Source organism: Erithacus rubecula (genome assembly GCF_903797595.1).
Source record: "Erithacus rubecula genome assembly, chromosome: 12".
NCBI lineage: Eukaryota > Metazoa > Chordata > Aves > Passeriformes > Muscicapidae > Erithacus > Erithacus rubecula.
The window spans coordinates 6269581-6284453 of record NC_136664.1 but is presented as its reverse complement, the minus strand read 5'-3'; the positions used below and the strand labels follow the sequence as shown (position 1 = coordinate 6284453).

General features: G+C 48.9%; 2 protein-coding genes across 4 annotated transcripts; one reads left to right on the top strand and one right to left on the bottom strand.

Moving 5' to 3' along the window:
- Positions 1-591: 591 nt before the first annotated feature.
- CIAPIN1 (cytokine induced apoptosis inhibitor 1) lies at positions 592-7970 on the bottom strand. Of its 2 annotated transcripts, XM_079316388.1 has the most exons (10): positions 7591-7636; positions 6835-7366; positions 5427-5599; positions 4999-5151; positions 4058-4134; positions 3638-3806; positions 3362-3435; positions 2921-3036; positions 2323-2392; positions 592-1797 (listed from the first exon to the last, which is right to left on the bottom strand). In XM_079316388.1, exons 3-10 carry the CDS (start codon positions 5581-5583, stop codon positions 1687-1689), a joined length of 927 nt encoding a protein of 308 aa, XP_079172514.1. In that variant the 5' UTR covers positions 5584-5599; positions 6835-7366; positions 7591-7636; the 3' UTR covers positions 592-1686. The 2 variants fall into 2 exon arrangements, with proteins under 2 accessions (XP_079172514.1, XP_079172513.1); XM_079316387.1 differs by lacking the exons at positions 6835-7366; positions 7591-7636 and adding an exon at positions 7862-7970.
- COQ9 (coenzyme Q9) lies at positions 7882-14869 on the top strand. Of its 2 annotated transcripts, none has more exons than XM_079316386.1 (9): positions 7882-8002; positions 8714-8888; positions 9463-9598; positions 9952-10094; positions 10361-10445; positions 11609-11713; positions 12865-13020; positions 13381-13434; positions 14760-14869. In XM_079316386.1, exons 1-9 carry the CDS (start codon positions 7945-7947, stop codon positions 14793-14795), a joined length of 948 nt encoding a protein of 315 aa, XP_079172512.1. In that variant the 5' UTR covers positions 7882-7944; the 3' UTR covers positions 14796-14869. The 2 variants fall into 2 exon arrangements, with proteins under 2 accessions (XP_079172512.1, XP_079172511.1); XM_079316385.1 differs by lacking the exon at positions 7882-8002 and adding an exon at positions 8215-8390.
- Positions 14870-14873: the final 4 nt, after the last annotated feature.

Sequence of the window (14873 nt, the reverse complement as noted above, 5' to 3'; positions counted from 1 at the left end):
TGGGGGCAGTCTTTGCCCACTGGCTATTTTTAAAAAGGTGAAGCAACTATTATGGGCAGAGCTAAGCCTCCAAATTTCCCTTCTCAGAAAGATACTATCACAAGCAGTTGAGCAAGTGTGTGAAGATAAAGCAATAATAAACACAATGGCCTCCTTGCCCCATACTCCTCCATACTGAGAGGGCCCCTTGTCCCTGTGTGCACCCAAGGCAGGTGGGTGAAACATCCACAATGGGTTTTCCTGCCAGGAGCATGGAGTGTATCCTTGCTGCCCCCCAAAACTCTGCTGCCATAAAAAGGAAGGCTGACTCATGCAGAGAAACAAAGGTAAGAGTGCTGGTTCTCCCAGTTTGGGCAAGAGGAAAGTGGAGTTTGGGGTAAGGGCTGCCTTTTATCAGGGTCCTCATAAAGAGATCTGATCTACTACCAGAGAGGCTGACAAAGGCAATAAAACCCCCAAAGGCTCTAAGTGTGCAGAGGCTTTTGCCTTCAAGATGCAACCTAACATTTGAGCAGTTTAAGAAATCCCTGAGAGGCTGAGTAGAAGGAGACACCCTTAGAATACCACTAATACCAGCCTTAAAACAAAGGCTTTACTATTGGTCACTTTTATTTCAAGAACAGAACAGTCTTTCATCCCAGCCCCCTCCATGAGTTTAGTAACTCAGGTAGCACACAACAAGAAATCACATCCTGTTGAGCAAGAGCTCCAAACAAAGCAGTTCCCACTGAGACACTGAATGTGGACTTTCCTCCTCCCTGGGTGAGAAACAAGCCCAGCACAAAATGTGAACAGCACCCTCATCCCACACCTGCAGGATGCTTCACTAGAAGTAACTACACAAATAAATAGAACCTCATGGAGAGAGAGCAGAGGGCCACCACAGATTATCTAGAAATTAAGTTATTGCTATGTTCTTATGCATTTGACACTGCAGGTAACTCACTTGGGTAACCACCAAGAGAGGTGACAGTCTCAGATTGCCCTTCTGTTATCAGTTTGTGTTGGACTGAAAGCTGTGGGAAGACAAGACAGATCTTGTTTCATCAGCTCTGAGCCTTAAAGGCAGGAGTTCTTGGTGGGACTGAACCTTTCTCATTTTCCTGAAAACAGCTGGGGGTAGGGGCTCCCAACACACTTGAAAACTCATCATGCCTGACAGCCTTTTCCATGCACACTACCAAGGGTACTCCATTTTCCTGACTTGCCACAGGAGCTGCTGAACAGCCTCCACATGATAAGGGGCTGCAGGTTCAAATTTCAAAGACAGCAGGAGCCCAGTCGCCTCAGGGGCTGAGCCAGAGCTGCTGATTCACCAGGGAAAATCAGGACTGATTAGAGCTGTAGGAGGTGGGCATGGGAAATGCCACAGGCACACAAGGACAACCTGACACGTGACTGTAGTTCCCCCTGCTGGTGGGACACGCTGTGACAGCCAGCGTCCAGGGTCAGGTCAGGTCAGCCAAAACAAGGTGTAACATGAAGTCTAATACGTGACTTGTCACCAGAGGATCAGGTAGCCCAAGGCTGGTGGCAAGCAGTGAGCTCACAGCAGTGTCAGTGCCTGCAGTGTCCCTCCCCACATGGAGTATCAGCTGAGAGCATGAGTTTGAGAGGGTGAGGAGGACTGCAGGAAGAACCTCAGTGATGGAAAAGCAGCAGAGTCCTTGGCAGGACACATCTTTGTTAGGCATCGTGCAGCTGGTTCTCTTGCAGGAGAATCTTCTCCCCAGGCTTGAAGGCAGGCATCCCCAGGTAAGGGCAGCTGGCACAGCGGAATGCATCCCCCAGGTAGCACTGCAAGGGAAGGAAAAGCACTGTCTGTAATCAGGTGCCACTTTCAGGTCTCTTCCCCTGTGATATGGTTCCTCCAGGTGAAGAGATGTCATGTTACTCAGCATCTATGAGCACAGAGACTGCTTGCCTTCTACCCCCTCTCAACACTCTGCTTACTGTGCACGGCAGAGCTGTGCAGGCATTGGGCTCACACAGAAATGAATCTCCACTCCACCTGGTGAGCCCATGCTGGGGCAGCCCCCTGAGCTCCCACAAGGCAATCCTCACTGGGCAGATCCCTGGTTAGGCTGTGAGAAGAGAGGGAAGGCTCACTCTTCACTCTGATTCCCTCAGGGAGTCAGAACAGACAGCATGTGCTGGTACAGAGCACATGGGTACAGGGCAAAGGCTGAAGCTCTGCAGAAACTGCACAGGCAGCATGTGGAAGCAGTGATCCAGATCAGGCAGCAGTGACCAGGGAACACAATTCTTACACAGAGATTATATAATGCAAACCATAGTATAAAGACAAAAATTACTAATTACATTTCCACAGGCAGATTTGGGCTGTGAGCTCTTCTTCTCCTGTTCCAATTCTTCAGCCAGGCCACATGTGCTGTAGAAAAACAAAGAAGTCACCTGCAGCTTTCTGCTTAAAGGTTATCAGTCATCAACACTTGTGCCAGCCCCACTCACATGCAACAGCCTTCACTCTGCCACACAACACAGCTGACTCTAGGAGTCATGCTCCTCACTTCATTCTTCAACACCATGGTTTATATAACAAGTGTTGAAACACTCCTCAAGTTTAAACTGAGTGGGAAATGACACTAAAGCACTTGCTGCATGTGCTATTTCTCCTTGGAATGTGAGAAACCAGGGTTTTAGGCAAGCTGCACAAGCTGTGCAACCACGTCCAAGATGGCTGCTTATCATCATCCTGATAATTTGTTGCAGTTCACAGGTCAATTCTCATTGTATTTGGATTTACATTCCAATAATTAAGATAAGAAAGGATATAAACCAAGAAACTTAGGCTCTGAAGAATAGTAAACTGCCTACAATCTTTTTTAAATCCCTCCAACTCTTAAGAGTTTAATGCTGCAGTTGAAAGGTTCACTGATACATGAATTCCAGCACTGACCAGTTCTTGCAGGCTTTCTTTTTGCCCATTTCTTTGCAGGATGGAGCTCTGAGGGATGATGGATCTGGCTTTTTCAAATCCTCTGAATCCAACAGCTCATCAGAGTCCAAAAGATCCTAAAAACACACCATGGGAGACAAAATGCAAGAAATGGACTTTTCAGTAGGGAATGATACTTTGAGTTATGTTCAAAGAAAGGGTGCTATCTGTACACTGGCATTAAAGTGCTGCAGCTCTGCCCTCTTATCCCTGTCTCCTCTCTGCCCTCATCACATCACTGAGCTCTCCAGACCCCATGAAGGAGATGAGCTATTTGGCCTTAGGGAAGCTTTTCTCTCTCTGAAGTTGTAAAGATTCCCAAGAGACACGACTGAAAGTATTTAGAATAGGAAAGAACGGGAAGAGAAGGAATAGCAAAGCCTCACAAAGAAAACCACTTACCATCCCTTCATCATTCATATCATTGGCAGACAGTGTCCACAGCTTGGCAGCAGCTGGGTCCACAGAGGGTTTTCCTGGAGCCAAAACAAAAGAAGAAATAGCAGTTATTCTACCCTTTGCCCCATCAACTCCAAACAGAGTTCAAGCCACTTTGGAAAGCCCCACTTCATAGGTTTTTACTGTAGCACTCTCTGCTTGGGAACTGTCTCCCTGTTGCAAGTGATGCCTGTCACTGAGAGCCACGAATCCAGATATTCAGAATGCACCACTCCTTACCTGAAGGACCAGGTGTCTTGGCAAAGGAAAGTTTGAGCTGACTTGAGGATCCCACTTCAAAATTGGGCTTCCTGCCTTCTATCTGAATAATGAGAAGGTCATTGCCTTGGTAACCCAGATGTTCTCCAACAGACTGGGCCTCCTCTGGGGTCAGCACTTCTTTTTGCAGCTGCCAAGGAAGATTTTAGGTTAACCTCATGCAGAACCCCTTCTTTTAACACCAAGCCCAGCATTCCAGTGAACAGATAGTCAGTATTTTCAGTCCTAAAGAAAAACACTATGTTGATTGTAACTAAAGTTTGTGCCAAGTAGTGGCCATGCACATTTACAGCAAACCAGGGCAGCTAAAAACTTAATCACCCAGCAAATCCCCAGGAAACAGCCCAAGGGCACTTCTGGAAATGGTAAACACATCCCTACCTCCTTCAGTTCCACCAGCCCAGAGAGAGTCAGAGTTGTGAGGAGCTTGGCTGCTGTCTTGATTTTGCCATTGTCTCCTGCAAGACACAAAAGCAGTGAGTAGGAGAAGGCCAGAACAACAATACAGCTCAGAGAAACCTGAAAGAGCAAGAACTTTAGAGGGAAATACTCAAGCCAAACTTCTGCACCAAAACTGGGCCCTTTCTAGTCAACAGCAAAACAAACCAGAAAAAAGCATCAGCAGCTTGTTCATTAAAATAACAATGGGAGGGTCATAAAGCCATTCTAGCTCCAAATACATTCTATATATGCCAAAACACTTCTAAATCAAATCAATACCCATCAAAAAAAAATTAAAAATTCCCAAATCCCAAACAAGCTACTTCCCAAACATTTTTACCTATTAAAGTAAACTACTCATGAAGTTTTCAAAACATGGACTCCTAAATGAACACACTGCATTAAGAAATCATCTTGAGTTCACCTTCTCATGGGTCGTCCAGCTGTCCCATGGCAGGTGCTCTGGCTTTTCTCCTAGAACTCAGCCCAAACACTTTTAACCTTTTCTGCATAACTATTTCTCAACTGACTTCTGGGGCAATCTCTTCAGCATCTGTCACCTGTCTTTAAAACCACTTCAGAAGCTCCTCAGAAACACAACATCTGCAACTACTTAACACTGCACCCTGAGGAGAAAACAGTGGTCACTGAAGCTTTTCAATGTAGTTGAAGAACAAGCCTATCCAGCATTTTTGCTAGGAGAGTGACTGCAAACATCTCTGATGGATACCAGCTTAAGCACAGGATAAAAAGCTTGTGATCTGGGTTAGTGTGTCAGGAGAATGAAAATCCCTCAATGCTGATTGGGGTTCCTGTCCTTTCTATTTCAGCCTAATCCTCATGAGAAATGCTCTGTTGCCACGGAAGCAAGATTCTCTCACCTGATTCTGTAACCACTGGCTCTTTCAGGAGGACACGGCCTCCTGGCTTCAGTATCCGAGCTACCTCAGCCAGGAGCTCCACACTGTGCTGTGTTGTACTGCCTGGGACCATGCCAGAGAGGATGACATCAAAACTGGACTCCCTGTGAGCCGCTGCAAAGAAAGAGAAGATGGTACAACACACAGCTTGATACACCAGTTCCACCTCCCTCATCACTCATGCTTGAGTACAACAGCAGTAATTGATTAAAGACAGCAATCACAGAAGCATGGCCAGAGTGCATCACTTCCCCTGCTGTACTGCCCAAGGTAAGTCAGCAGCAGCTGCTGTCGATGTTCTGAGTGCTGACTCCCAAAGCAGGAAGGTGTTGGCTCACACAGCAGCAGAAACTTTCAAGGAAACAGTGAAAAATTAAGCTGATTCTTACACTGAGGCAGCTGGTTAACATTTTCCACAGAGACACGATTATCAGCTCCCACCAGTGCCTGGACTTTATCCACCAAATCCTTCAGGGCTTGGACGGGCGAGGAGCTGTCCCAGACGATGGCCACGCGCTGGCCTGGAGCGACTCCGTATTCCCCCATTTCAGCAGCCAAAAACCTGCCAGGGGGAGGAACAGGGCAGGACACAGAGAGGAAGGGTAAGTGCTGAGCACAGCACAAACCTCTGTGCACTGTGACTTTATCAGTTGTTTTATAAATGGGGATAATTATCTGGAGGTCTGCAGTTCCAAGTTCCCACAAGCTGAGTGTTAGCAGGACATGAAGAAAGAGCTGAACTTCAGGGCATAATTCAGTTTTTCTCCAGTTCACACACTAGTTTTACTGGGAAACCACAAGCCATGCTTTAAAGAAACCAACAAAATAACAAAAAAAAAAAAAAATTACCTTCTTTCCTTAAAAATCAGAATAAGACAAACACAGGATTTCTGAATTCCCTGAGCAGCGACAGCTATTTGATATTAAACACTGCCTTGTCTCTCCTACTCCAAACACAACCTAGCAGAGTTTGCTTACGCAGTACAGGAGAAGTAAAAAGTAACTTCCATCATTCCCAGCATTCCAGATTGAGGCTCTTCCCACCGTTATGATTGGTGGCACCGGGTGAGCAAATTACAGGGAGGGAGGAGCGGAACAGAACGTGCAGTGACAGTTCTGAGAAAGCAGTCCCCACTAATATTTTATATGAGATGGCAATAGTAGCCCATCGTCACCTGTTCTCATAGCAGCACCAGCTCCTGAACCCGATGACCTGCTCTCTTTCCTCTATCCAACACCAACCTATTTTCTTCCTCATTTAACACGCCACAAAGAACAGAGAGCAACGTTGACCAGTTGCCCAGTGTATCTTCAATTAGCTGCAAACATCACACCTACTTCTGAAGAGCCAGTTTTAAGCAAGGTCTTTACCAGGAATCACTACATCACACATCCTGGTAATGCCTTACAGCCACCACGTGCTTTGTCACTTAAAGCACAGCTCATGGATATGCTGTACCAAATTTAACTGCAGTGAGGTGAGGAGGGATTTTGACCCACAGTTCTTCTGGCTCTGTGTGCTGTGGATTCCCCCTCTCACCTAGGAATTGCCAACAAGTTCAGAATGGGACAATCTTTGCTTTTTCTGGGCTACTGTGGTAGGAATTCACACTAAAACAACCACAATGGAGCAGTAGGGATGGATGTACATTGCAGGTTGTAACATCTCACAGCTTCTTTTGGGGGTGTGACACAAGCTAAGCAGCTACAGCAGACAGCAACATTTGTAAACACACACATTAATCCTATTAAAAAGTCATCTTTCCCAAGAAGAAGGCTGGAAACCTCGAAAGATACCTAAATTGCTATGCTAAGGTGTGAAAGAGAAACCCGAAGTCACACCCTCCTGTCTGAACAGCAGATTATGACCTTGCAAAATCAGCAAATGACTTTGCAAATGCCCAAACTGCATCAGCAGCAACGCCGCCTCCCCGGGGTGCGGGAGGATCCCGAGGATCCCGCGCGGGTGCAGTGAGGAGGAGCCCTTATCTCCACGGCACACACACATTTAACAGTCCTTGAGGAGAAGGGCAAGCAAAGGGGTTAAACAACAGCGCGCGTTCCGCTTCAGCAGGTTAGAAAGCTGCTGTGTTGGAATGCGGTCCCTTCCAACCCAAACCATTCCAGGGTTCTGCAGCACGTCGGGGCTGTGAACTGCAACCTCCTGAGGCAGCACAGCCAACTCCCAGAGCGGCCGGGAACGCTCCGGATCCCGGGAACGCTCCGGATCCCGGGGCCGGGAACGCTCCGGATCCCGGGGCCGGGAACGCTCCGGATCCCGGGAACGCTCCGGATCCCAGGGCCGGGAATGCTCCGGATCCCGGGAACGCTCGGGCTCCCAGGGCCGGGAATGCTCCGGCTCCCAGGGCCGGGAACGCTCCGGCTCCCAGGGCCGGGAATGCTCCGGCTCCCAGGGCCGGAAACGCTCCGGATCCCGGGAACGCTCCGGATCCCGGGAACGCTCGGGCTCCCGGGGCCGGGAACGCCTCGGTACCCAGAGGCCGGGAATACCTCGGTTCCGTTCCCGGCGGCCGGGAATGCCTCAGTTCCGGCGGCCGGGACGCCGCACAAGGCTGCGGGCCCTACAGCGGATGCGCATTTTAAGCACATGGAGAACGGCCGCAATAAACCTCTGGGTCGCCGAGCAGTGGCGGTTCAGAGGGAACAAGGGCAGAATGAGTGAGGAAATTTCGTGAAGGAATTACACACACGCAGACCGCCCACCCCCCAGCGCTTCAGACGAGGTCTCACAAAAGATTTTTAAGGGGGTGGAAAAAGGGGGAAACGCGAGCGGCAGCCCCGTCCCGCGCCGCTCCCCGCTCACCTCCCGCGGCCCGACCCGCTCCGCTCGCTCGTCCCGGTCTGACGCCGTCACCGTGACGTCATCGCGCCCTGCCCGCTTCCAAGATGGCGGCGGCGGGCGGGCTGCGGCGCGCGGGCTGGCGGCTGTGGCGGGGCCGCGCGGGTGAGGGGCGGGAGGGGTGCGCGCGCCCGGGCCCCGGCGCGGGGAGGGAGCGGAGGGGGGAGGCGCGTGCCCGTTCGTGCGCGCCCCCGTGCGCGCGCCCCCGGCGATCGGGGCGGGGCGGGGCGGGGCAAGGTGAGGTGAAGGGCGCGAGGGGAGTGAGGGAACCGGAGCGGGTGGGGCTGTCCCGTGGTGGTTTTCTTTAGAAGCGTGGGCCGTGAAACCCAATTTATTAAAAAAAAAAAAATGCAAACGAAAAAACCAAAAGCCAGCAGCTAAATTAAAAGTTCCTCCTGCGTGTCGTTGAGTAATCACTCAGTGGTTATCATGTGGTGCCTGTCAGGGCTCTTCGGCTCCCGAGTCGGACCCGCCTGGTATCCCCTGCTCAGAGGTCAGCACCTTCCTCCCAGCTCCTTAATCAGGGACCAAAATGGGCAGAGGGCACGTTTGGGTGCCTGTTTTGCAGTCCAAGATTGGGAAACTATTTTCAGTATGTGCCATTTGCACTGTTCTCACAGAATATTTTTGCTTCGTTCACATGGACATGAGCTCAGCTGAGAGCAGCACTTATCAGAAGCGTAAAAAAGACACTGTGGATTTGTGTTCTTTTCAGCTGCATTCACCAGTCTCTTCACCTCACTTTCATCCTCTTCACCTTAATTTTCCGTGTTTCTTGATGTTGGAAGGAGATGCTGAGTCTGTTTTTCCTTGCAGTGGTCAGCAAGGGGAGCCAGCACTACCCACCTGTCCGTGCCCTCCAGGCCTCGGCCGTGCTGGGGAGAGCCTCCAACGAGCACAAGGAGCCACTGGCATCTCCCTCTCAGCAGCACTTTGATTCACCTCCAGCTGGTCACCAGCCCGAGCAGAAACCTCAGGGCCTTCACCACAGGTAACTCAGCAGCTCCTTCTAGCACTGTCCTGCTGACAGAGGGATTGGAAGGCTTTTGTTTTCCTGAACCTCACGTCTGAAACTTGAAGACAACAAGATCCAGAGTTAAGGAGCCCCAGAGTGCAGCAGCTGGAGAGGTGGTTTGCTGTGACAGTGCTAATTCCACCATGGAAACAGTATGGGACTTGCTTTCAAGAGGGAAACTCTCATCTGCAAAGAGAAAGTTCTGGATTTTTGTGTAAATCTAAAAAAACAGGGACCGTATATCATCCATATGCCTATTGTATAAAGCCCATGTTGGAAAAGGTTATAGTTTAGTTTTCTGTAAAGAAGGGGGAATGTGGGGCTGATTGGTCTCCATGTAGGTATCTCCATTGAGCCCTCCTTCCCTTATTTTTCTCTTCTCTCACTCGTTAAGAATTTTTTCTGGACAGGGAAGGATTGTACTGAAGGAGGCCAGATTTATACTAAGCAGGTCTCAAAAGGTGCCTGGTGGCAGCGAGTGAGTGGCAGAGCCCAGGGTTCTGATGTTTGGTGGTGACATTCCCCTCACTGTAACAATACCTTCTCATAGTTACACTGGCCAGGGCGGCCAGCAGTCTGAGGACTATGAGAGCGAGGAGCAGCTGCAGCATCGAATCCTCACAGCGGCGCTGGAGTTTGTGCCTGAGCATGGCTGGACTGCAGAGGCCATTGCAGAGGGAGCCAAGGTATGTGGGGAGAGAAGCAACAAACCAGTTGAAAACTGGATGGAGCTGAAGTGCAGAGACAGCCAGGCCTGCATGCTTCCCCCACATACTCTTGGGCGATGCACCCTAGTCAGCAATTGCTACTGGGCAGAAATGAAACACAGCTGCTATAGGATAACCCCTTCAGAGTTAGACTAAGGCACAATGTGGAGTAGTGAAAACTAAAGAGAGAAAAACATGTCTAGGATGTGCTTCATGCAGTGTTGCTTTGTTGAAATTCACATAATATCTTTCACAAAATAAATACACCTTTTTTCTAGCTGGGTGCTGCTTAGCAGTGTCTGACCAGGTCTGTGCTTCTCTCTTCTCCACAGACCCTGGGTCTCTCTGTTGCTGCAGCAGGGATGTTTCACAGTGATGGCAGTGAACTGATCCTGCACTTTGTGTCTGAGTGCAACTCCAAACTGTCCGAGCTGCTGCAGAAGGAGCAGAAGCTAGTGCAGCTGGGTGAAGCAGAGTGAGTACTGGACGTGAACAATGTCTTCCTTTGCAGATTTTGGGAGTAGACAGAGAGGCCACCTGGAACACAGATACTTTAAGTTAAAAATACAGTTTACCCAAATAAAACCTTCTTCCCAAATATAGACTAGGACCAAAGGCATGAAGGATATATAATACTTTGCTTAACTACTGCTCAGCCAGGTGGAGATTGATCTTCCAAGATCAATCAGAATTGAGTTTAACTTGGATATTCTTCCTAAGTATGTTTTTTTTCTTACTCAGGAAGAAGCCTATAGATGAATTCCTGAGAGATGCTGTGGAAGCCAGACTGAGGATGTTGATTCCATATATTGAGAAATGGCCCCAGGTATAAAAGTAATATCAACATTGTCTCTTTTGTGTGTGCGTATTTTAAACACCCTATATAGTCTCTCTACCAGATTAGTTCAAGGTTGTAAATGAAACCCTGACTGGTTTCAAATGATTAGTAGCCTTCAAGAGGAGAGCAGCCTCAGAAGGAGGCAGTTAAAGGTGACCTTAGAGCAACTATTTCTCACAGTTCTGGAAAGGCAAAGCTCTCTGCTGTTCACTCCACCCATCTGGCATCCCCAGAGGATTACCTGTCTCTGCTCAGTCCTATTTGCAGTGTCACTGCAAGTCAGGCTCCGTGCAGTGTTGTTGTGGCTGCACCAGAATCACCTCACAGCTGGAAATGCAGAACTGCTTTGCTGCAGGAAACTGTCCTTCCAGTGTGTGACTGACAAACCCTTGGCAGCCTCAGGGCAGAGCTGTGAACTGAGAGGGCTCCATGCTTCTAAATTCACATTTAACTCTCAAGCCATTCTTCCCACAGTGGGAAGGGAATTGAATTGTGGCTACAGTGACAAGCAAAGAGTTCCTAATCTTGGGCTGCAAAGATTGCTGCGAGGTCAGCCTGTGTCCAGAACCACTGCTGGCCTCTGGGCAGCTGAATCCTGCAGGCCATGCACAGAGAGAGTACAGGCTTCATGTTCTTCTTTCAGATTAGCATAATTTGCCTTGTGAAGGATGTGGGTGGTTTGTGTCTCTCCTGGCACTGTGTGATTACGTTCAAAGGCTTCAGGATCCCAGTAGGGCCATTATGGCTGGCGCTGTTCTGCCCTTGGTTGCTGCTCTGAGTTCAAAGTCAAATTCAGAGAAATGAGAGATGTGACTCCCTGCCCACAGGGGCACAGCACAGTGTGAGTCAGCTCAGCCTCTGATGTTTCCCTGCCAGAGAGGCAGCTCAGGAGAGACAACACAGAGATGTTTGAACTGAGCAGGGATCAGCTCTAGTACAGGCTGAGGCCTGAATTTATGAGCCACACTATGTGTTCCCTGCACATCCTGCTGCTTGCAGAGACTGCAAAGAGCTGGGAGGACTTTTCACTGGGAGCTGGAGACAAGTCAGCAGCAGCAGGGATAAGATAACAGGGCAGAGCACTGTTGATCTCCTTTAGTGTTACCTCCTTCTGTCTTCAGCTCCCATTTCTGTGTGTGTTTCCTTTGCAGGCCCTGAGTATCCTGTTGCTCCCACGTAACATCCCTTCCAGCCTCAACCTCCTCACCAGCATGATTGATGATATCTGGCACTATGCTGGGGACCAGTCCACAGATGTGAGTCCTCATGCTTTGGGGACAAGCTGGTTCTACTCCTCAGCACTTTGGCAAAATCATGGGTTCAAGTAGGAGAGGGCCCAGTCCCTCTGCAGATGGCCCCTTTGTTGAGTGAAGAAGGCATTTGAGGCACCCAAGGGTCCTTATAAACTACAGTCTGATTTCTAAAGGGACTTAAGAGCCACTGAGACTAAATGCAAATTACTGCCAATGGGATTAGTGTAAATTAAAAGGACCTACTTTCCTAGGCTCTTAAGTGCTCTGTTCTTTTTTGAAGACACAGACAAAGTTGTTGAGATTTTGAGACTAAGAAGTTGATCCGGTTTTCAGTGAGTGAGCAGTGGGTCTGTCAGACAGCTCTCTTCTACCAGCAGTAGCATTTACAGACTTGACTTGAAAACCTTTAAAGAACCTGCCTAAAAATACCAGTAGCTTATTAAAGCTTTCATCTTTCTGGCAGGAAATAAAAGAAAATTATAACCTTAATTATAGCAATTAATAAATTACTTTAATTCTTATAGATGTAGAGAGAGATGGAAAAAGCTAAATGAACCATTTTAACAAACTACTTTAATAAGCTTCTTTTATCTGTGTATAAAAGAGAAGCTACTGCACTGAAAAATAAATAAGACAGCATAAAAATTAAAGGAATAAACCAGAAGACAACAGAAAGAACACAATTGCTTCAGGAACTGAAAGTCCCTTACACGTTATGCAAGTCAAATCAACGTGTTGGAGTCAGTGTCTGCACTGAGCTGTTCCTAAAGTCTCACTGATGCAGGGATTAGGAGAGGTTCCAGAGTTGGTGTTTTGTTTGCACCTCCTGATTGGTTACATGAGTTTTCTGGGGAAGCTGTCATGCTGAGCCTGCTCCCTCTCTCCCAGTAATGGAGTTTAAAGTTGTTCACAGCAGTTCCTTCTTCCCAAAACTGGGAGCCAGGCAGAGTATTCTCATGCCTCAGAGACCTCTTCAGGTGGGTTTTTAGGAGCAGGAAGAGAACAGAAAGAGTTTTGTCTCAGGCCCTGAGAGATCCAGCTCCAAATGGCAAATTCCTCCATATGGGAAGGAAGGTGCTGTGGGTGTGGGTTTTCCCTTGCACTTCCCATGTGCATTCAGGTCCCAGCTTTCCCTCTGCTCCTGTGCCCTGCAGTTCAGCTGGTACACACGCCGGGCTGTGCTCACTGGCATCTACAACACCACTGAGCTGGTGATGATGCAGGACTCGTCCCCTGGCTTCGAGGACACTTGGCGCTTCCTGGAAAACAGAGTGGCTGATGCCATGGCCATGAGCAGCACAGCCAGCCAGGTAACCTTAGGGACAGGTGTGCATGCAGCAAATCCCTTCTCCCCAAGGATGTGTGCAGGCACACCTGGCTTTTCCATCATGCAGATCCCACATCTGTTGTGAGACCCCCTTGTTGCTGTCAGTTCAAAATCAATAAATTATTACATGATTTTTAGTAAACTGAGATGTAGGTGCCCTATTTGCAGATTGTCCCAGTGGTTAGCAGACATCCCAGGAAACCCCTTCCTGTGCCCTGTGGCTGTCACTTGTCAGCACTTTTCTGTAGAAAATACATGTTTGTTGTGCATTCCCTCTCTGTGTTTGGAGGCCACAAGTGCAAGTGCAGGAAGCAAAATGTTGTTTTCTCCCTGTGTCTCCCAGGTACAATCCACTGGAGAAGCTGTTGTCCAGGGCCTGATGGGAGCTGCAGTTACTGTAAGTAAAGCTGAAACCAGCAGGGCTGTGAGAGCAGAATTGCTTCTGAATGTTTTCTGTGTTTTCCTCCCAAATCTAGAGGACTACATGGAAAAATGTTGTCCTCTAGATTTATCTTTCATAACTTAGATTTATTTAAGAGTGATTTCCTTGGTAGCTTGAGGTTAGTTCACTGTTTTGTGGTGAAAGAACTTGAATAGAGCATAAGGAAATTAAGTCTGAAGCTGCAGGGTGAGCTTAAGGGATGAGAGTGAGGTGATGAGAATACAACTGTTCTCCATTGCTTGTCACAAGATCTCTCCCTGTGCCAGGCCCTGTGCTGGAAATCTTGACAGAGGGGCAGTGGCCCCATGGATACTTGGGAGATGGCACCTGTCCCTGAGCCACAGCAGGGTGACTTCCTCAAGCTGTTTCATGTGACCTCAGTGTTCTTCCAAGAATTCATTCACTTCTTGGTAGAGTCCTAGAGTTCTTTCTGTCGGTGCAGAGGGAGCTATGCTTCCTCTGGGATACAAAATAACCCTTTGTGTACCCAGGAGTGACTTTGGAAGGGCTTCAGGGCCTCTCTGGGATTCTATTTTTGGACAACCCCAGTTGCATTTAGCAACAAAGTGATTTCCTTGTTATCAGAAATACATTTACCTTGTATCAGGACAAGACAAACAGGCTGGAACCTAAATTAGATATTATTTTTACTCATGAAGCACTTCTCAATAATTTCTCCCACGTCTTTCCCCCTGCAGTTGTGGTGGAATTTAGTGTCTCTCAGCCTCTCTGCTCTCTCATACCTGCATATGATAAAAGGATCCTCCACTGGAGAAATCCTGGGCTCTGTTTTACATCCACACAATGTTTTACATGCACAGATGCTCTCGGGTCCATTGCCATTGTTTGGTCTGTCCCTGCACAGATAAACAGGAGGGCCTGGATGGATTGTGAAGGGTGGTGGGTTGTAATCAGATGGCTTTAGGGCAGAATCATCCCAGTACATAACTGCTAGGGGAGCACATTCCAGACCTCCCCTGTCCAGGGTGTCCCGAGGTGTGCTCCTTTACAGGAGTGCTGAGTTCTGCAAAATGGATGAGCGAACATAATGCCCCAAAAGCATAAATTCAATAACCCAAGCTGAAACCTACTGACCGGCAGAGCAGTTTCCAGTCAGAGGGGTGGCCGGAGGCGGCTCCAGTTTGATTCTTGCCCATCCCAGACCACAGAGATGCTTCTCGTCCCCGCATCTCTGCTCGTAGCACACGGGCCTCCCCGCGGCACCTGCTCCGGCAGCCGCGGGACAGGAGCACTTAACCCCGTTCTCCCTGTGCCCACAGATCAAGAACCTGGCGGGGCTGAACCAGCGCCGGTGAGGCGGCAGCGGCGGCGAGCACCGGCGGGGCCGCGCCGGCCCTTTCCCGGCACCAATAAAGTCGTACTCAGCCTGGCAC